Raw genomic sequence first — 22,500 nt, forward strand, 5'->3', positions numbered from 1 at the left:
TAGATTATGGCACTTTTGTGTGTGTGTGTGTGTGTGTGTGTGTGTGTGTGTGAGAGAGAGAGAGAGAGAGAGAGAACGCGTGTGTTGGGTGTTCCTGTGGGAATAAACCCTTATTTTGTTTTTGCATAATTCCAGAGGACAGGGTTCAGAAGAACTCATCATGTGCCTAAGGTGTAGCTATGGTTACCATCTCTTATAGGTATTGCTCCCCTGGAGAAGGGCGTCTATTTTTGGGACTTGAAGCCATTTTCAGCCCAGACAACCAGGAGAAGGCATGTTTTTCTCGGTCTGCCTCTGAATCTGTATGTGGAGACAGAGCAGTGTGTGTTATAGTTTTATCTGCGTGTGCGCATGTGTATCTGTCTGGAATGCCACGCTGTTTTCCCTCTAAACACCGGGCTTGTCTGGTCTCGTCACAACTGCCAGCGCACAGCGCACGTCACCTTCTACTTTTGTGTATGTGTGTGTGTACGTGACTGTGTGTGTGTGTGTGTGTGTGTGTGTGTGTGTGTGTGTGTGTGTGTGTGTGTTTGTTGGCAGGGGGGGTCCCCCTGTCTCAATGAAGTGAAGCTGATCATATTTGGGTGTGTTCGGAGCCAGACGTTACTGTGTGTTGTGTTGTGTGTAATAAGACATGGCTGTCGCTTTGTTGATAATGATGAATGACATACTCCGGTTTCGGTTAGACCTTCATCAGGACAGACTTTTACATTTTTTGTTGCTTTGTTGATACCAGCCTGGCGGACCAGCTAGCAGGCAGGCAGGCAGACAGGCCTACAGACAGACAGGCCTACAGACAGACAGGCCTACAGACAGACAGGCCTACAGACGGACAGGCCTACAGACGGACAGGCCTACAGACGGACAGACAGGCAGGCGAACAGACAGACAGGCCTACAGACAGACAGGCCTAGAGACAGACATGCCTACAGACAGACAGGCCTAGAGACAGACAGGCCTAGAGACAGACATACAGACAGACCTACAGACAGGCGCCTATGCAGCTGGGAGCTCCAGGGCAGAGTCCCCTGCTGCGGCAGCTGTCTCTAGCAGCAGAGAGGCGCAGGGGAGCGGCCGTGCTGGGAACATGGGAGTGTGAAGGAGCGGCCGTGCTGGGAACATGGGAGTGTGAAGAGCGGAAGGCGTTGGAGCCCGTCAGCTACAGCAGCAACACAACAGAACGGCGGGGCGGGACGGACCACAGACCACCGTCCCTCTCAGCCGCTGTTTGTCGTGCGAGTGACCCCCCCCCCCCCTGTTGTTCCAGCACCCCGTTCCTGGGTGGTCTTGAAGCCCAGGGTATGCCCCTCAGCAGCCCCACTCACCCCCCACACCCCCATCCCCACGTCACATCTTGTGTCCTTCTGCCCTGTCAGCGTGAGGAGGGTGGGGGGCCTGGCTGGGGGGGCTGGGGGGCTTTGACCTCTGCTTTACCTCATCCCCGTCACACCTGTGGTGATTAGCCAAGCCGTGTGTGTGCGTGTGTGTGTGCGTGCGTGCGTCTGTCTGCATCCGTGTGGGTGGTCAAATGGCCAAGGACATTTGCTTTACACACAGCCAGTGTTTGGGGAGCACACAGAATAGCTAGCTAACATCACCCATTATGGGAGTTGATCAAAATCCCCGAAACCCCACCTGATTGGTTATCTCCCAGCGGAGGTGTAAATCATGTCACTGTGGGTCTGATGTTTGGAAATGTGCTCCGTTCCCCAAGGTGCCCCTCATACCTCCTCGGCTTTAGCCTAGCAGCTTGACCTCTCACCCCATGTTGTGATTGGTGGGCCATGATTGGCTGTCCATGGGCCATTGGTCGGCTGGCATGTTAAGTGTTGAGTTCCCATCCCCGGGGCTGAGCCGTGATTGGGTGAGAGTTTCATTTTCACTAGATTGACCTCTGACCCCCTGAGCCCATTACTTGGCCTCAGTGTGCGCAAACTCTCCTCACCTCTCCGGTAGCGCATGCAGATGAATGGTCTCTGTCAGACACACGCGCACACACACACACACAGTTGAAGCAAACTCCTCTCGTCTCTCTCTTTCTCTCTCTCTCTCTCTCTCTCCCTCCCTCCCTCTCTCTCTCTCTCTCTCTCCTTTCTCTCTCTCCTCTCTCTCTCCTCTCTCTCCTCTCTCTCCTCTCTCTCTCTCTCTCTCTCTCTCTCTCAGATCCCTCTCCTTTGCAAGAGTCAGGCTGCACTGCTCTGTTTGCTATTCTGCAGTGTGCAGCTAAAGTTTCCAGCGCTGCTGTGGGGCCCCAGGGAACAGTTAATCTGCGTTTGTCCCCTGAGTGACATCCCTCTCTCTCCATCCCAGAGCTGCAGAAGGGAGGGGGATGGGGCTCTGAGCCCAGGGAGGGGAGGAGGTCTGGGGGATGGGGCTCTGAGCCCAGGGAGGGGAGGTGGTCTGGGGCAGGGGTACTCAAATACAAATCCTAAATGGGTCCACCCATTTTTTCCACAATAATCCAAAGGTGGCCAAAAGAAAAGTCGACAGTGAAAATAGGCAATACAGATGAATGGATTGAAAAATATGCCTTCATCCTCCAATGTGCTTAATACACCAGGAAACGGTAGCTCTTGTGAAGTGGCTATTTCAAAGGCCACTATGAAATAAAACAGTCCTTTTGAAGAAAAGACATTTCCAGAAAAATCAACAGGGTGATATTGGACAGGAGGTGAGGAGAGGAGACTGGAGGTGAGGAGACTGGAGGTGAGGAGACAGGAGGTGAGGAGAGGAGACAGGAGGTGAGGAGACAGGAGGGGAGGAGAGGAGACAGGAGGGAAGGTGAGGAGACAGGAGGCGAGGTGAGGAGACAGGAGGTGAGGAGACAGGAGGTGAGGAAAGGAGACAGGAGGGGAGGAGAGGAGACAGGAGGAGAGGAGACAGGAGGGGAGGTGAGGAGATAAGATAGGAGGTGAGGAGATAAGATAGGAGGTGAGGAGACAAGAGGAGAGGATACTGGAGGTGAGGAGAGGACACAGGAGAGGAGACGAGAGGAAAGGATACAGGAGGTGAGGAGATAAGACAAGAGGTGAGGAGAGGAGACAGGAGGAAAGGAAGGAAAGGAGAGAAGACCTGATGTGATTATTATGGGTGATTATGTATGATTGCTGCTGTAACGTGTGGACGATATGAATGGGATTAGAACACAGCAGCCTGGGTGGCCATGAGGCCTCTCCTCTCCTCTGGCAGGCTGGAATCAAAGCCTTGCACGCCCAGCCAGGCATTATGGGAAATTGGGACCAGAGGTAGCAAACAGGCAAGGCCCAGGTGACGGACGGGTCAGTGTTACGGTGCGGTTTGTAGGTCTGGTAGGCGTAGAGTTGGGCTGGCGATGCCGCAGAGAGCCAGGACCGGAGGACGAGTGCCTCGTCTCCCAGGAGGATACTACTGTCTTAACCTACGCTCTTCGTGTTCAGAGATCCTCATCTAACACTAACAGTCACTAAGACCGGCGGTGTGGTGTGTGTGTGTGTGTGTGTGTGTGTGTGTGTGTGTGTGTGTGTGTGTGTGTGTGTGTGTGTGTGTGTGTGTGTGTGTGTGTGTGTGTGTGTGTGTGTGTGTGTGTGTGTGTGTGTGTGTGTGTGTGTGTGTGTGTGTGTGTGTGTGTGTGTGTGTGTGTGTGTGTGTGTGTGTGTGTGTGTGTGTGTGTGTGTACTACCCAGTATAAGGGAGGCAGTGAAGAGAGATCCAGTGTTCTCAGTCACTCTGCATGCGTGGGGTCTCTCCCACTGACAGCAGCTGATTCATTATTGAGGCTTGTATAGAGAGCCTAGCTCTCTGAGCGCCGAGCGGAAGCGCTGCCGGACTGTCCAGTTTCACCTCTCACACACTTTCCATCTCAGGTGCTCTGGACTGACAACTGGAACACACACACACACAGTCAGTGCTGTTGGCCGGCGGAGTTACCCATTTGGAAGAGTCTGTAGCCAGAGGTGTTTGCTTTAATGATTGAGTCAGTGGATTTGTACACCCTGGCAAACACAGGTGCTCAGCACACAAACACACCTCGCAGCTCTGCGACTGGGCAGCGTTGGGCTTGTGTGTTTGTGTTCCGAGTGTTTGGAAGGTGGGATAAGCTCTGTACTGATAATAGCAGGGTGGGAAGCTTGTTAGCTAGCTCTCTCATGGCCAAACCGACCGACCGACCCTGTGGAGCCAGGAGCAACCCCTCCCATCCCGCCAGCCCATAATGACATTACACTGGGTTGGTCAGTAACCGCGGCAACCTGGGAATGTTAACAGCCTGGGGCCTCCAGCAGGAGAGGCTGCCAACGCCTCCAGTCTGATAAGCCGGTGAGGTGGAGTTGGCGAACACCTTAGATCCAACGATGTCTTCTTGGGAAATGGGTGGCCTCGTTAGACCATCCTGATCTAGCGAGCTCACATTCTGTTTCTCTCCGCGGAGATCAGTTAGGTGGGAGTACTTGCCTTGACAGACTAACTCCTTCAGCCAGTCAGACAGTGTAACAAAACCTTTGCCAAATCCAGTCGGAAGAACATCGAAAACGTATTTTTCTCTGAAGTAGCCAGTGCATAGGCTACTCTTGTTCTTGTTTAATTGTTGTTGGCTGTGTTTATTGTACTTATGTTAATGTGACCACTCATTGCTTTGGGAGATGCCATTAGCCTACTGTTTTGCCAGCGGGCTGTATTTCATTTTCACGCATCAACTACGGGAACCAATCAGGGGCTGTGTCCCCACTGGGGGTGGGGGCGGGGGTGCAGAACACCAATTAAAACTCAGCCTCTGATTGGCCCAGTTGCAAATGCAGTCTCTTGAAATCGTTCAAGATGGCTGTAAATCCAGAGTTATCTGCACAGAGAGAAACGGAATGTGAGCTGGCGAGATCAGGATGTCCTGCCGAGGCTAGGCAATGGGCAGCACAAGAAGTACAGTTGGCCTGTCTTACATTTGATAAAACGCACATCAGGCAATTGGCGCTGGTATAAACCCACACACCGGCTGTAGTTAAAAGACTTCTTTATTGAGCGATGTTTCGATCCCAATGGATCTTTATCATGTCATGTTTTCATCAGGTCATGTTTTCATCAGGTCATGTTTTCATCAGGTCAGGTTTTCCTCCTGACCTGATGAAGATCAACTGGGATCGAAACATTGCTCATTAAGAAGTCTTTTAACTACAGCCGGTGTGCAGGTTTATACCTGTCTTCCATTTGAATCATTTTCCCCTCCACAGACAGACAAGGTCTTCCTAATAGGTGCATCCCAAAATCTTTTTTGAATATTGTGAAAAAAGTTCATTATTTTACGTAATTTAATTATACAAGTGAAACTTACATGTATTCTAGTCTAGATCCATTACACAGTGAAATATTTCAAGCCTTTTTTGTTTTAATCTTCATGATTGTACAGTATGTTCAGTTTGTTCATTTATACACTCAATATTTGGTCGGGGCTCCTTTTGCACAAATTACTGCATCAACGTGGAGCGCGGCATGGAGGCAGTCAGCCTTGAAATATTTCATTTCATGTGTAATGAATCTATAATATATGAACGTTTCTCTTTTTGAATTAAATTACGGAACGTAATGAACTTCCCACGATATTCTAATTGTCTGAGGTGCACCTGTAGTGGAGTCATGTTCCAGTAAGGGTGTCGTGAAGGGGTTTAATTCTCAGAGGTCTGTAATGGTCTGCCAAGGGTTTCTACCCTGAAGGGGTTAACTCCGAGAGGGGTCCGTAGGGGTCTAGCACTGGGCTGCTAAGGCCGATCCGCTCAGCAAACTCTGCTGAGGACGAGTGAGTGGTGAAGCCCTGGCCCCTCTGTGTGCTGAGCTGACTCAGGCTCCCCCAGTTACCACAGAAGAAGAAAAGCTAGCAGTTAGACGCTAGGTCTGAACTGTGGGTGTTTGGTGGGGGGAGAATACTGCAAACGAGACGCACACACACACACACACACACACACACACACACTGGACCTCACACACTTCGCATTCACACACTCTCTCAGAGTGAGGATAATGAATGATGCCCGTAGCTCTCTGAGGGGGAACAGATGCGGCGTTTGTGCGCTGGCCCTACGCCACAACTGCGTCAACACTCGGGCTTTGTTTGTCCAGCGTAGAGGCGTCCAAATACCAGCCAGAGCAAACAAAGTGTTCAGTTGCCCACTGCTTCCTCCCCGTCCCGGGGGGTCCCAGGCTGCCCACTCGTCTCGGACCGAACCGGCGACCACGACATCGACTGCGCCGGAGCCCCCCCCCCCCCCCCCCCCCCGCAAACCGGTGACCACCGCTTGTGTACTGGTCTGGGATCAGCAGAGTCAGAAAGGGCCAGAGAGAGAGACGTCTGGTGGTGTTTGTGTCTGTAGACTCTGGCACTTCCAGGTCCTGGGGGGGGGGGGTTCGGGCCGGCAGGTGATCGGGCCCAGCGCTCCCCGTTCTGGGTCTGAGTCAGTCCGGCTGCACTCAGCAGGACCGAGCAGGTGGCTCCGGCTGAATGACTGACGGGAACAAAAGCCCACAGAGCCGGCGCTGCACGCCAGCGGGAGCGCAGGGGGGAGTGTTTTAATATTCAGCTCCTACCGGCGGCCCACTCGCTCATAGACTCTGGGACATTTGAAGTAATCCCTTGTGGTGTTAGACTAGAGTTTACAGTCACTTTATTTCTGAGCAAAGCCTTTGTCAGTGTCAGATTTGTTTACTGTTGTGGAAATTTCCCGCTCGCTCGCTCTGCGCAGAAAGGGCAGTAGAGTCAGTGGAGGAGAGGAAACCTGAGATGAAGTGCCTGCTGGCTTCCTTCTGACCTCTGTGGTTGTGTTTTAGTGGAACCTAAAGGCCAACATCTGTGGGAGACTGGGAGGGAGAAACGGACCAACAGAGCGAACAATTTGGAGAGAGAGGAGGAGGGAGGGAGGGAGGGAGAGAGGACGGAAGGAGGGAGGCAGAGAGAGAGAGAGAGTGAATGGAGTGTGTACCTCTCAGAGGCAGGCCATAACAGACTCTTCAGCCCATCAGGAAACACATGACTCTCCTCTGCTCCCAGAGTCCTCAGGAAGAAACGAGAAAGAGTTATTTTCGATTTCATTCGTTTCTGTGACCGCAGAACACGCCGGACCCACACGGCCCAGTTAAAGCCCTCTGAGATGAATAAGTTGGAAGGACTTCTACCGCCCCGCGCCTTCTTCGGCGTCCTTGTCTCTGTCCCTTCCGGCTCATCGGCGCTAGCTCTCCGTCCGGCGCGGCCTGGCCTGTTTCCCTGGCAACCCCCAGCTGCTCCTCCTGCTACAGTAGATCAGTCCTGGGCCTGATCCTCTCTCTGCCCCTGAGGAGGCTCTGTCAGCAGCATCACACTGACGAGCTCTCCCTCCCTCTCTCTCTCTCTCTCTCTCTCTCTCTCTCTATCTCTCTCTCTCTCTCTCTCTCTCTCTGTCTCTTTCTCTCTCTCTTTGTCCCCCCCCCCCGTTCTTTCTCTATCTCTAACTCTCTTTGTACCTCTCTGTTTCTATCCTGCTGTCTCCCACTCTACTCTTTCTTTACTCTCTGTCTTTCTCAATCTCAACTTTCTCTCAACTTTCTTTTTCTCTCTCTCTCTCTCTCTCTCTCCCCCCCCTGTTTCTCTCAGCTGTAATGCGAGTGGGTTCTCTCCCGCGAGAGTGGTCTTAAAGTCTGGAGTATGAACTGGCACGCAGATAAAGGCTTCGGTTCCCTCAGGTCCGCTTTAGTCAGCCAGACAGACCGTGTGATCCCCAGGCCACCCAGAACCAGCCTTCAGCGCTGTAGTGAGGCCAGCCAGGTAAAGACAACACAAACACACACACACTAAGTTAACACACATGTGCACACACATAAGAGGTGTATGTAGAAATGCATGGGGTGTTACATAAAATGGCACCGTCGCGCACACACACACACACACACACACACACAGAGCAGCTTTATGAAAACCTTATGTCCGACTGCTCTGTTGCCATAATTCTTCCATAAATCTCGACCCCCTTCCTGGCAAAGTGCTTTTTTTTTATGACTAATCTGTAGCTTACTAAATGCTCCCCCTTCAGCATTGTCTCAGTTGTACTTCCATGCGTTTAATGTTTTTATAGATTTTTCCTCTTCTTTAAAACTGAATTCTGAATGTAGTTTCTGGTTTGCATATGGCCGCTTCCTGGCCAAGGAAGGACCGCTTGGATCCAGGCCAAGGACTGCAACTCCCAGCCGGCAGCTGAGCAGCCCGTAGAGGGAGGATTTGTAGGGGTCAGTGGCTGGCTACCTCCGAGGTGTGTGTTACCTCTATATCTGTGTTAGTCAGATGGAGACCCTCTGTATATCTGTGTCAGTCAAAGAGAGAGAGAGAGAGAGAGAGAGAGAGGGGGGTGGGGGAAACGCAGAAGGGGACCATGAAGAGCAGGAGAGTTGAGGGTACCAGCGAGAGACGTCCTGTTCTGCTCCCGGCCATGTGGGACCCAGACTTCCATCTGGCTTGCAGACGTGTGTGAGTGTGAGTCAGTGTGAATGAGACAGAGAGAGAGTGCGTGTGTGTGTGTGTGTGTGTGTGTGTGTGTGTGTGTGTGTGTGTGTGTGTGAACACGTAAACATGCATAAAAAGGAAGCTGCTGCAATTAGCCCACTTGGTTTTACTTTATATTATAATTATTTTATTCAGTAGATTAGGTTGTGCGTTCTGATATCTCCATGTGGTTGTACTTGGTTTTACTTTATATTATAATTAGTCTATTCAGTAGATTAGGTTGTGCATTCTGATTTCTCCATGTGGTTGTACGGTTGTCTGTAGTCCCCCAGAAGAAGGTGATACTCCACCAGCCCTGCTCCTCCCTCCCCTGCCCCCCCCCCCCCCCCCCCCTGCTCCCTCCTTCTACAACTGGATACACCACTGACGGTGAAAGACTCTCTTTCATAAGATTCACCACATTGTCAAAGGACCCATAAATAGCTCCAAAAAAGAAATCCTGCTGTGACAGGTTGCCATAGTAACCAGCGAGTGGAAGTTTTCTCTTTGTCTCTGGGTTCCAATGCGTGAGAGAGAAAGAGAAACAGACAGGAGTAGAGAGAGAGAGAGACGGGAGCAGAGAGAGAGGGAGAGAGAGAGAGAGGGGGGGGGGGACTCACTGTACAAACATTTTTTTTCCCCCCCGCTGAGTCACATGGACGGAGCTTCCTGCCCTGTCTAGCTCCGTCTTTCCTGAGACGGTCTCACATAAACCTGTACCTGAGACTTCCTCCTCCTCCTAAGCATGGTCATCTCTCTGGCCCCTGTGGGAGAAGCTGGAGGCCCCTGGGGAGTGTGTAGAGAGACTGGGGGGGGAGGTTGGGGTGGCAGTGGGTCAGGGCTGTCACAGTGGTCGTAAACAAAACCATTAGGAGCCAATTTAAAGTAACGGCGCTCTAATGAAAACAAGATGGCTGCTGCCCTCAGAATTCCACACCTGCATGTGTGAGCGCGGGGTGTGTGTGGGAGCTCCATTGGCTGACAGGGACATGCTAAATGAAGAAGTCGGGACCGGCAGGCCTGGGGAGGGACACGGCCCCCTCTACAAGAATGCCTGAGATGGCTTTAGGTGGCGTTGGTAGACCAGACTGTTTGGCTGTATGGTACCTCCCCACCATAGACCAGACAAGACACTCTAGCTGTACCTACCCACCATAGACCAGACCAGACAGTCTAGCTGTACCTACCCACCGTAGACCAGACCAGACAGTCTAGCTGTACCTACCCACCATAGACCAGACCAGACAGTCTAGCTGTACCTCCCCACCATAGACCAGACCAGACACTCTAGCTGTACCTACCCACCGTAGACCAGACCAGACAGTCTAGCTGTACCTATCCACCATAGACCAGACCAGACAGTCTAGCTGTACCTACCCACCGTAGACCAGACCAGACAGTCTAGCTGTACCTACCCACCATAGACCAGACCAGACAGTCTAGCTGTACCTACCCACCGTAGACCAGACCAGACAGTCTAGCTGTACCCTACCCCCTGCAGTGTCTCTGTACGACTCCATATGTGAGCGGGGGGGCTTGTCTGTAACAGACGTAACGGGGACAAAGGTTTATGTCTGCAGCCACGCGCGCACACACTCCGAGAGGCCGGCGGTGACATCACAGGAGCCGGGGCTGCCCGTGGCCTCCGCGGTAGGCAGAGCGGCAGATAACGCGAGCGACGGGGCAGAGCGCAGACGGCGCCGCGGGGCCTCGGCCACGCCAGATGGCGCGTCGATCGCCAGACGCGTTGCCCGGGCTGTTGGAACCATTCGGCGGTTGTGGTGCTACACTGTCAATTTGAAGCGTAGCCAGCGACCCGGTGTTACCTCTGTGTGTGTGTGTGTGTGTGTCTGTGTCTGTGTTCCGTGTTCCTGTTGTGGCTGCTAAGCGGTTGTTGACATTTGGCGTTGTGGAGCAGAGCTGGCCCGTGGTGCGGTAATGATCCAGCGCAGCGGAAGCCAAACAGCCTCACATCTCTGATCCGATTGGTTGTAAATATCTGGGTGAGGGAACACGCGTGATCCGATGCTGCTCTTGACTAAGCTCAGTCTCACACACGAGAGAAACACACACACACACACACACCAATTCTGAGGCCTAGGCGTCAGGCTGTGAAGCATCTGCTGGGATGTGGATGTGTGTGAACAGCGTAGCAGTCATTACTCGAGGCCTGCAGATACTCATTAGGAGGCGCTGCAGTGAGACGGCATTACTACCTGACAGCAACTTATGGTGCTGAATGATCACTCCCATTAAGCACAGCCTCCACAGCTGCTGGATGGATGGAGGGAGGAGGGGGGGGGGGGGTTGATCGAGGAGGTGGGGGGGCGGGGGGGGGGGAGGGTAGAGAGACAGAGAGAGAGAGTGAGAGAGGGGGTGGGTGGGGCTTCTGAGAGACTGCGACGGAGGGATGGAGATGGAGGGAGGTGGAGCTGGGCTGTAATTAAAGCCTGCGTCCGTCCGCTCTCTCCGGGGAGCCCCCTCCTCAGGGAGAGACCGGTCTTGAGTGGGAGAGAGGCTGGCGCAGGAGAGACGCTCCCCTCTCTAGCTAATGCGGCCTTTCCCTGCGTGTGGGGGACGGGTTAAAAGAGAGGGAGGGGGCGGGGGGTCGTTGCAGGCAGGAACGCCGCCCTGGTATGGATGGAGTGTTGGGGATGTTTGGACTGGACGGAAGCCTAGGCTGTGTTCCGTCATGTGGGTCGACTTCAGACACATCAGTAGCAGAGTTTCCATGGCTGCAAACCGGATACAAGCCCCCCCCCCCCCCCCCCCTCACTCACTCTCATTCATACAGACTACTCCTATTCCGACCCCCCCCTTAACTTTCTCTCTTTCTCTCCCTCTCTCTCTCCCCTTGACTCTTTACCTTCATCCCACTCCCTCTCTCTCCCTCCTTCTCTTTTTCCCCCCGTCTCTCTCTCTCCCTCTCCCCCTCTCTCTCCGTGTTAAGCCGGGTGAAACATGGAAATGTAAATCTGCTGACGGCCTCTCTAATGTGAGGCCAGCAGAGGGGCGGCCGGACCGAGTGTTCAGCACAGCAGACCGGAGAGCTCTGGGCTCGAGCGCTGGTGTTTTTAAAAGTCAACGCGCTTCAGCGCCACAACGGAGCTGGGATTGTGTCACACTGTGTGGCTCGACTGCTACATTGACCCGTGTTGAGTTTCTGGCTCACACACACACACACACACACACACACAGTATTTGACGCGCAACTAACCGCTCCGACGGTGTACAGTGATATTGTGCCGTTGTTTCAACATGCCAGTAAGCGGTTGTGAGCTGCAGTTGGCTCGGACCCCCTCCCCCCCTCTTCTCTGTAGAACCAGTTTTTGTTATTTCAAAACATGTGGCGCTGTCTTTCTTTACATTAATTCGCATTTACATCACAAAATATCCCTGTTAGGCCTGGTCGGACTCAGAGACCTGTGCTTTCCCCCTCAAAGGAGGCCCCATTATAGTGCAGCATTCTGGGGGGGGGGGGGGCTACCACTGCCCGCCGGGCCCCCACAGCACCACCCCCCCTCTTCCCCTTCAGGCTCGCTGACCGTCGAAGGCTGTGGCGCCGCCCAGGCTTGCGTGATCCTGTGCTCGCCATCACAGCGCGCTCTGTGCTCTCGCAGGCTTTTAACGCTTCATTAGGCTTTAACAAGGCTGCTGCGCCGGCTCTAAACTCTCCCTCGCTCTCTCTCACTCCTCCTCCTCCCCCCTCCTCCATCCTCTCTCCCTCTCCGGTTCTCAGTGTCGGCGTCGCTATCTGGACACGGTCGGTCTGTGATTGTGATTCCGAGCACCTCGCAGGGGCATCCAACACGGAGAGATGCAGGGCCGGGGGTCTAGGGGCCTGTTTTGGCCCGCAGCCGTCCTCCTGGACGGTCACACCCGTCCTGAATGGGCTCATTGAAGACCCCCCCCCTCCCCCCTCCGCTCCCCCCCCCCCCTCCCCCCTGCCCCCTTCTCTTTGGATTGTCGTCCCTGAATGGTACTTTCAGGCCTTCAGACTACCAGGTCGGGATCACAAAACCTTCCGTCGGGAGATAAATGGGTCTGGCCCTGGGCTTTTAGAGAGCATTAGTCAACCAGTCAGGGAGGCGGCCAACCTCGTCACATGCTTGCCTCTGATCCCCTGGCGCTGACTTTCTCACTTTTAGGACTTCACACACACATCACACACACACCACATACCCATACCGTACACATACACACACACCACACATCACACATACCCATGCACACACACTCACGCACACACATACACATACACACACATGCGCACACAAACACACACACAAACACAGAGACATCACACATCACACTCACAGGTTCTGGTAGATCTGCTCCAGCCTGGGACTGCAGCCTCCCTGTTATGGCTCCCCTTCGCAAGGACATACTGTGCACTCTCTTCTTTTTGTTTCCATAGTAACTCGTGCGGCCCATTTTGGACCAACCCTTAATAGTTCTGTCTTTCTCCTGCGAGGGAGGAGAGGCAGATCAATTTCAGGCGCATCTGTGTGTGGGTGGGTTGTGGGTTTGAGGAGGGATCCTCAGTTTGGGCAAGTGTCGGTTCCCAACACGAGTAAATAAATGTGTTTCTGAGTGGTCCTCAATTATCCGTGACCGCGGATGATACGAACCTGGCCTGAACTCTCTCTCTCTCTCCCTCCCTCTCTCTCTCCCTCCCTCCCTCCCTCCCTCCCTCCCTCCCTCCCTCCCTCCCTCCCTCCCTCCCTCCCTCCCTCCCTCCCTCCCTCCCTCCCTTCCTCTACAGGGTGTACCCCAGCTTCCCTGCGCCAAGGCCCTGTACAACTACGACGGCAAGGAGCCGGGCGACCTGAAGTTCGCCAAGGGCGACATCATCATCCTGCGCCGGCAGGTGGACGAGAACTGGTACCACGGGGAGATGGGCGGAGTCCACGGCTTCTTCCCCACCAACTTCGTCCAGATCATCAAGCCGCTGCCGCAGCCCCCGCCCCAGTGCAAGGCCCTCTACGACTTCGAGCTGAAGGACAAAGAGGCGGACAAGGACTGCCTGCCCTTCTCCAAGGTGGGGGCGCGGGCCTAGCTAGCCTAGCTAGCCTAGCGCTAGCGGGCAGCCCTGCCACATAGTCACTGAGGCTAAAACAGGTCGTCATTACAGTGACGCTTAATCCTCCCAAGTATTAATTTTCCCAGGTGTCAGGAGTGTAGCGCTAGTTAGATGGCCGCCGAGCGTCAGCTGTGGCTGAACACGGACTGGCTGATCACTGCTCTAGAGACGTGTCATTCTGATGACTCGTGACTACCCATCACTTAAGAAGGCCGCACTCCAGATGACACAATGTCGGGGCGTCGCTGCTTGCGTGGCGTAAATGTAATCTCTCTAACACGCACACCTGCTGGAGCACGGACAGCCTAGTCAGTACTAGTCAGTCTTTGATGACCGTGTAGTTTCTCAACATAACTGATTTTTACATGCGTTTTTTTATGTAATATGAGAAAAGAGATGGAGGAAAGAAAAGTGCTTATCGTGCTCATCTCTACACTGAATAATATCACACCATGATTATTCCCTCACTATGACTCCTCCCTTTTAATAAAACATGATCTCTTTACACTTCCTTTGTGGTTGTTCCTGGTAGATGTGGGGGGGGGGGATTCTCTGTTAACTGCAGCCTCAATAACTATCTGCCCGGTAACTAGAGCTGCCTCTTGTCTTCCAGGATGACATCTTGACTGTGATTCGCCGAGTGGACGAGAACTGGGCAGAGGGAATGTTGGCAGACAAAATTGGAATTTTCCCCATATCTTATGTTGAGGTAAGCGAAAACGTGCCGCATCTTAAAATCACCGGTGCCGGGCGGATGTCCAGGGGCCCATTTACCTCAGGAAGATGCTGAGTCTGGTTGTGCGGCGCTGGTTCCTGCTACCTTAACATCTTGCAAAGTGTGCAGATTAGTACCGTTCACTGAGAGTGTACAGAATACATTCGGCAAAAAAGCACTAAACGTGGCAGTAAAGTTACAAGCAATTAAGCGTCTCTCGTGTGTTCTGCCGATTCCCCTATGCCTCCTGGGTACAGCTGAGGTCTCTCTTATGAAGCATTTGCATTCTCCTCTCCTGGCACAATCCCTTTTTTCCTTTAAAATGTCTTGACCAATTTTAGCGGGAGTGCCTGCAATGATTTTCCTTTCCTTTGTGTTAAACACAGAAAAATAACCTGAACATATTCATAAGAATCAGCACTGGAGGCACATTGAGAGCTCCTCAGAAAAGCATGTTTCTCTTCTCTCGAATAGAGAGTGCAGAGGATCAGCAGTGGGCGGACGTTGTCAGCTGTCTCAGAAAGGCTAGACATTTTCAGTGTAAATGCTTTTATGGAGGTATTCTTTTATTCAATGACTTTGAAACTGACATCCTCTGAGAAAAGATTTCATTTTTTTTCTCCAACGCTACTCATACAACAATGACAGTTCCTGGGGGCGGGCGGGCCGTGACTCCCGTCGGCCATATTCTCACGGCATGCTCTCAAAAGATTGTTCTGAGAGGATGTAACAGATCCATCTTGTCACGATTATGCACACAGAAATTCGCAAGCGAACATTTCAGAGACATCGACTGGATAAAAAGCAGCAATTCTCACAGCGGGGCCAGCCCTATGAATGCAAATGTCTGACTGACTGAGTGATGAAGTTACACCATTTGGTCGAATTTCACAGTATTTAGTCATGTGATTCCTGGAGCCCTGGTGTCTAAAACAATGTTCAAACATGGCAACACTGGAAACTCTACAGTAAGTAGCCTTGAGAACCCAGTGGCCCATAGGACATCTGATTCCTTAGCATGAGGCAGCTTGATGTACAAGTACACCCACTGGACATGACACTAGTATGTCACAGGGATTTGCGCCCAATCCAGTCCTTGATGCCGAGTGCCAGGCGAGCTGATGCAGAGAGGCATTGGGTACCATTTTTTTTAATAGTCCTTGGTATGACTCGGCCGGGGATCGAACCCCCAACCTCCCAATCTCAGGGCGGACACTCTAACCACAAGGCCACTGAGCTGGTTGGAAACTGTATAGCTACGGCACAAGTCGGTCAAAAAACAAAGAAATACAAACAAACTGCAAAATCTTAGGCAGTTGTGACTCATATACAGCACCCGCCATGTTGTTTAATTTGTTAAGACGTCCCTGCTGGAGCTGAACTTTCTTTGCTGATGTCTACATGTACCTTGTAGAGAATCCATCCCCGTTCCCATATGCTGTGACGTCAGGACTATGAATACTATGAATGAAACTATGAATACACGGTCAAGCCGTATACTAGGTTTTGGCCTAGTCTTGTTGCTTTTCTTCACTTGTTATATACTTGAAATAGCACACGCTTTAACGGCGCCGCACCCCGACACGCGTGGGGTGCGAGGGCCCGCTCACTGCTCACAGCCCTAGTCTCTATGTGATTCCTCCCTAAGCCCTGCATTGATCTAGTGCTCTGAAACGCTCCTCCTTGACGCTCTAAGCAGAGAGAGGGTTGCTTGGGGCGATCTGTGATTACCTCGAGCCCCATTTAGTGTTCCTCCTTTGATTTCTGCCGTCTCACACGAAAGAGCCGCCTCCTGCATCCCCCCCACCCACGGGGCCCGTTCTCCCCCCCAGGTAGCACAAATCAGATGAGGTCTGGGGTCGGGGGTGGAGCGCCTCCACTAGCTTCATTAGAAAGATTGACAGCTTTCATTATCATATTAACAACTCCCCTTCTCCTCTCCCCCTCCTTCGGTCTCTCTCCTGCATTCCTCCTCTCTCCCCTGCCCTCTCCTATTCTCTCTCCTATATTCCTCCTCTCTCCTCTCCTATTCTCTCCCATATTCCTCCTCTCCTCCCCTGCCCTCTCCTCTCCTATTCTCTCTCCTGCATTCCTCCTCTCCTCTCTCCTCTCCTATTCTCTCTCCTGCATTCCTCTTCTCCTCTCTCCTCCCCCTGTCCTCTCCCCTCCTGTCCTCCCGCAGTTCAACTCGGCCGCCCGTCAGCTAATAGAGCTGGACAAGCCCTCCGACCCCGGCGGGGACGCCGGCGAGGGGGCGTCGTCCGGCCCCCAGAGCAATGGCGGCGGCCCCCCCCACCACCGGGACAAGAAGAACAGCAAGAAGCGTCACTCCTTCACCTCCCTCACCATGTCCCACAAGCCCTCGCTGGCCCCGCCCCCCCAGCGCCACTCCATGGAGATCAGCGGGCCGGTGCTCATCAGCTCCAGCAACCCCACCGCCGCCGCGCGCATTGGCGAGATCAGCGGGGGTCTCTCCTGCAGCGCGCCCTCCCAGGTGAGTCACCGGGGTCGGGAGGGAGGAGGAGGAGGGGGAGGAGGAGGAGGGGGGGGGGGGGGGAGGGTGCGCTGCTACTGCTGCATTGCAGGTGCTGAAATTTATTCTCCTGTATTTAGGAACCTTGGGAAGTGAGTGAATTGGCGGCAGAGAGGAGGGGGAGGGTGGGGCAGAAAAAAAAAAAGATAATCTTTTGAACTGCGCACAGCATGATGAATGGACTCAATTTACTCATAATCACGCAAACTCCGTTTTGCCCTTCGTAATGAATCCGTCCCGCAGTAGACCAGGCAAGAATGAGTTATATCCCCCTTTAACCGGGGATTAAAGGCTTTGTGCAGCCAGGGCGGCAGCTCGCCAGCCTGTGTGTGGAGGAGCGGGGCCCCGGGCTCCGCAACCCGTCTCCGCCGACGCTTTCTGACAGCCGGACGCGGCGCGGCCCTCCGAGGCTCCCAACGCCCCGCAGCCACGGAGGCAGGGGCCAGTGCACACTGTCAACACAGACGGGCAGTCACGCAACAACAGGACAACGGCGACCGGATTTGACCAGAACACTTTAGTTTTTCCACAAGATGTTTGTTCTTTTCAAAGATCCCCCCCTCTCCGCCTGTCAGCAATTACCCGACCCCCCCCCACCCCAACATCATTCCGAGCAGGCCATCGCTCCATCCAAGCGTTTGAAATCACGGATGCGTGACTCCAGTCGCCCGCAAAAAAAACAAAAAAAAAGACTCCAGCTTAGCCCCCAAGGTTTCCACAGCAACCCCGGAATGGCAGCCACTCACAGCTGCTGTGCGGTTGCCATGCGCCGAACTCACAGGGGTTGGCCCGGGAGCACGACAGACAGACAGACACACAGACAGACTCACGCGCACACACACACACACACACACACACAGCCATGCAGGCAGACAAGAGAGTCAGTCATGCAGACAGGAAGTCAGACACTAATGCAGTTCTGTCAGGAGTCTCAGGTCCTCTCTGACAGAATGGTGCTGTGAGGAGACGTCTTTCTTCATTTCCTCTGAAGCCTACAACAAATAGTGATCTGAGGAACCCCCCTCTTCCCCTCGCCCCCTTGTGCCTGCTACACAAAGTAGCCCTAGCCGCCTCAACACAGGCATGGCAAATGAGCGCGCAATCTTATCACAAGCACGGCAACTTATCAAAGCACTTCTCCCCGGCCTTGAAACATTTGATTCTCGCTCGCAGCCTCGCAGCCTCACAGTGATTTCTGTGTGTTCTGCATGCGGCTAAATCAATAAGACTTTCTGCCGCTCTTCCATAGCGCTCAGAGCCAGGCCTGTCCTCGCCCCGGCACTCTCCGTCTGACTCGGCCGTCTGGCACAACCAGGCGTGATCTCGTTTTATATTATGTTATGAGTTGGGGGAAATAGACGATGCCCTTGAGTGCCCTTCCCTCTCCCTCTCTCTCCCTCTCCCTCTCTCTCTCTCTCTCTCCCTCTCCCTCTTTCTCTTTCTCTTTCTCTCTCTCCCTCTCCCTCTCCCTCTCCCTCTCCCTCTCCCTCTCCCTCTCCCTCTCCCTCTCCCTCTCCCTCCTTCCCTCTCTCTCTCTCTCTCTCTCTTTCATCTCACTCCTCTGCACACAGAAACACACAGACAGGCTGGCTCATCAAAAAATCCCCCTTATCGAAGAAAAGGCATTCCTGTAACTGCCCTAATGAGTGTGTGTGCTGAGAATAGCTGTAAAGACTAATGGTGTGTGTGCGTGCGTGCGTGCGTGCGTTGCCATGTATCATCCTGTCTGCGGAAACAAGTCTCTCAGATGTTCTTCCTCATCTCATTCCTGTAGGTCTGATCTGTCTCATTAGATGCCTTCACCCCGGGGGAGGGGCTAACCATGCCTTCACCCTGGGGGAGGGGTTAACCATGCCTTCAGAGGTGCCAGACTCGGCTGCTCTGGGCTAATTATTAACCACACACCGTCTGCAGCATCAAACCCCCTTCCAGACCCGTGAGGGGGATCTCTCTCTAGTGGCGACAGCTAGCTACCACTCAGAAGCCCTTTTGATTTAAAGATCAGTGAAGTGGTTTGATTTATAGTTAATGTGCTTTAATGAAAACGCACTAAAAGCGAGCCTCACCAGGCATGATCTACAGGTCCCTCCTCTCCTCATCTTTGCTCCTTCGTCGAAGCAGACAGAAGAACAACAGAGTTGAGACTCAGCGGCAGGGGGGGGGGGGGGGGGGGGGTTGGGAGAGTTTACCTGGAGAATGAGCTCCCCCTCTCTTGGAGAATGAGCTCTCTCTTTCTCTCTCTCTCTCTCTCTGTCTGTCTACAGTTTCCTGCTGCAGTACGCCAGGGGGGATAAATGACGCATTAGGACAGAGATAGCACTCTCCTGCCTGGGCTTCCTGTTTGAGGCCAGGAAAACGCAACCCTGTTGCCTTTATTTATTTATTTTTTAATATTTTTTTTTCCCCCAGCGCAACAGAACACATTTGTTTCCCGACCTAGTTCATTCGGTATGATCTAATACCCTGTGTGGAACACATGAACATGTTCTCCTTGCAGTAGCTTATACTCACAGTTACGGTACCGGAGTGTGTTCTATATAGAGCACGGCACTCTGCACCCTCTCGCTAGTGCCTGTGTGTTTGGGGCCCACAGAGACCCACGCAGGGCTGCGGCACACTGGATGGGAGGCGGGTCCTGTGTGTAGCTTCACCTTGAGAGGCAGCGCCCCGGGCACAGGGAGACATTGTGAGGCCAACAGTGTGGCCTTGTTTCTGTGACTTTACTCAACAACGCAAGAACACTAACCTGAACCCTCCGCCGGGAAGAGAGTCACCTGGCTTGGCTCAAGCCAATGAAAGCCTGCGCCGGGGCGATGTCCAGCCAATCGGGTTCAACCAAACGTCACGGTGGCTTTGTGCGACAGGGGCATTTCTGTACAATGTGACATTTGAAGGGTGTGGTTCAAAGCTATACATGAGTCGTGACAGTCTCTAACGTGACCGTACAAGCCACATGGGACCCAGTGTGTGGAGGCAAACGTTGAGAGACAGCTCCCCCCTCCGCCTGTCACCTCTGATAGACCCCTGCCGGGCTGAAGGAGCGAGGCCTCCACACCAGCGCTCCAGCTGTCCTAACACGTTTTATTTCTGTTCTCCGTCTGGGATTGAAGTCTGTGTCCACAGGAAGTCGGCCACTTTCCTTCTGTAGAGGCGGCTGCGCTTGTCTGACCCCCCCCCCCCTCGTCTCTTTGGCAGGTACACATCTGCACAACTGGACTCATCGTGACCCCGCCGCCCAGCAGTCCAGTTACTACGGCAACAGTCTTCACGTTTCCCCCGGAGACCAGCTATGTGTCCATCCCAGTGGTAGGTGGAGAGTTGTGTCAGGTGACAGCAGTGCAGAACTCAATAGGTCAAGTTATATATATATATATATATATATATATATATATATATATATATAAATATGTAAATATATTTATATATAAATTCATAATTTTTAAGACTTCTTCTCATGCTGCTCTCGATTCATGCCTTAATAATAGGTCACATATTTACAATGAGCCTGCTTAAAGAGGCACGCCTGTTTTCCGTAGCTTAAGCTTGCTCAGCTGTGTGTGCGCGTGCACGTGTATGTGTGTGTGTGCGCGAGTGGCGTGTGTGTGTGTCGGTATGCAGTACTGCTGAATTAGGAGGAATGTGTACACAAAGGTTGAGCTCTCTGCTTCAGTGGGAACACGACATGATGTTTCTGTACAGATGATTTCTCTGGCCTGGAGGCAATCTAATTATCTCAGCCGGAGCGCCAGCGCTGAACCGAAACAGACACACACACACACCTACACACACACACACACACACACACACACACACACACAGTCAGTAATGCACACACAATCACAATCATTATCGTTATGTGCCCACACAGCACACACACAGGCACATATCCTCGGCCACCTCTCCTCCCCCATATCCCATTTATTGCCGTCTTCTCCCCTGGGCTGTGAGTGTGAAGCTCAGACATCCTCGTCTCAATTCCTACGCACCAACGCCGTGATGTTCGCTGTCTGGGAGGAACCGCTGGTACCTAGCGGCAGATCAGACAAGACGCGGACGCCCGTGTCCGATGAGGGAAAGACGAAGCCCTCCTCTCTGGGGGGGCACACGGCACTGCCAGTGTGTTCCTCTGCGTTCTGTCACGTTAAACGAGACCGAACGAGAAGAAACCCCAGAGAGGGAGCCAGGAGGAGTCCACTGTGGGCTGCGGGCCGGCCCTGTGTAATGTTTACGGACATGTTTTTCATTTTCATATGGTACCAATTAAAACGCAGCATTGGATTTGCCGTTCAGCCACGCCGTTACCTAGCAACAAACAAACAAGCCCCGCCAAGCAGGAAGAGCTTCCCCGTTCCAGAGGAGAAGCTGCGGATCAGGACCAGACCTGGACCAGACGCCTCTGCCTTACCGGGCAGGGAGTAGTCTCGCATAGCCAGACCTTACGCTGTGCCAGCGCCGAAGACAGGTCTGGCTGGACATATTACCATTCTGCAATAGGAGGGGAAAAAACACAGTATTTCTTTAAACCAATCACAGTCGTCTTGGGCGGAGCCAGCCCCGGACGCAGCGACAGTGCTCTTGCAAAATAGTCAGAATCGAATCTGATTGGTGCCGAGAGAATCTCTCGGCCTGAATCTGATTAATTTGCGTCGCCAGTCTCGCCACTGATTGGGCAGTGTGACAACAAATGAGGAGGTTTATTGCCAAAACCTACATCCGTTGAGTCAGACTAGGCAGGGAGTAACTGATCTCTCTCTCTGTCTGTCTCTCTCCGTTTCTCTCTCTCTCTCCCTCCTCTCTGTCTTCCCCCACTCCTCTCTCTCTCTCCCTCTCTATTTTTCACTCTCTCTGAGTCTCTCTCTCCCCTCTCTCTGTCTGCCCTTCTCTCTCTCTCTCTCTCTCTCTCTCTCTCTCTCTCTCTCTCTCTCTCTCTCTCTCAGACCGGTTTGTCTCATTATGTAACGCCTGGCCGGTGGTTATTGAGGAGGGAGCAGGGATAGTGTTTCTCTTGTCTGTGTCAGGAGCCTTCCTGCTCCACAGTGTGTTGGATGTTAGACCGAGGACGGTAGACACCGGGCGGGTCGGTTCGTAGGCCGTGTTTCACAGCGTTTGTCGTGTTGTGAAGGTCGTTTGCCGTGCCGAGTTATTAGTAGGAGAGGCGTTGTTTTGCCGCTTATTAGATCTAACCTATTATGGTTTAGTTTGTTGTCTGATCCCAGTGCCTCTGGCCCACCTGGTTGTTGATCTGTTTACGGTTTGTCAGTCTGTCTGTTTGTTTGTTTCTGTCTCTCGTAGGATGCACTCCCCCCTCCCCCTCCCCCTCCCCCACAATCCTCCTCTGTGGGAGCAGCGGCGTCATTGGCGGCCGGACAGAGGTCCTCCCCCAGCACCAGCGACCAGAGCGGCAGACAGAGACCCACCGTGTGAGTGCACCACACACACACTCACACACACACATGCTCACACACAGCCCTTAGGTCTTTCAGAGGATAAACCAGGACATGTCAGGTGAACCACCATCAGGAGTCTGCAGGCCCACGGTGCCCCTCTCCAGGCCTCTGATGGCGGGGGCTGGGCAGGAGAGGCTGTCCTACCCCCTGGGTGAACCCCGGCTGTCAGTGTGGGGCTGTAGAGTGTGAGCCGCAGCGCAGGTGAAGGGGGTCAACACCTGCAGGGGCAACAGTCTCCTGGGTCCCATCAGAGAG

At 53.2% G+C, this 22,500-nt stretch overlaps 1 protein-coding gene across 1 annotated transcript in view; it reads left to right on the forward strand.

Moving 5' to 3' along the window:
- The window catches only part of sh3rf1 (SH3 domain containing ring finger 1), a gene marked incomplete at both ends in the record, with an annotated part of 32,566 nt that overhangs the window by 5,703 nt on the left and 4,363 nt on the right, over positions 1 to 22,500 (forward strand). Inside the window, 5 exons of the mRNA XM_084445155.1 lie at positions 13,233 to 13,508; positions 14,164 to 14,259; positions 16,448 to 16,759; positions 19,994 to 20,104; positions 22,091 to 22,218. Coding sequence (XP_084301281.1) covers positions 13,233 to 13,508; positions 14,164 to 14,259; positions 16,448 to 16,759; positions 19,994 to 20,104; positions 22,091 to 22,218 — 923 coding nt within the window. The remainder of the gene's footprint in view (positions 1 to 13,232; positions 13,509 to 14,163; positions 14,260 to 16,447; positions 16,760 to 19,993; positions 20,105 to 22,090; positions 22,219 to 22,500) is intronic.

This window comes from Borostomias antarcticus (genome assembly GCF_949987555.1).
Source record: "Borostomias antarcticus genome assembly, chromosome: 10".
Classification (NCBI taxonomy): Eukaryota; Metazoa; Chordata; class Actinopteri; order Stomiiformes; family Stomiidae; genus Borostomias; species Borostomias antarcticus.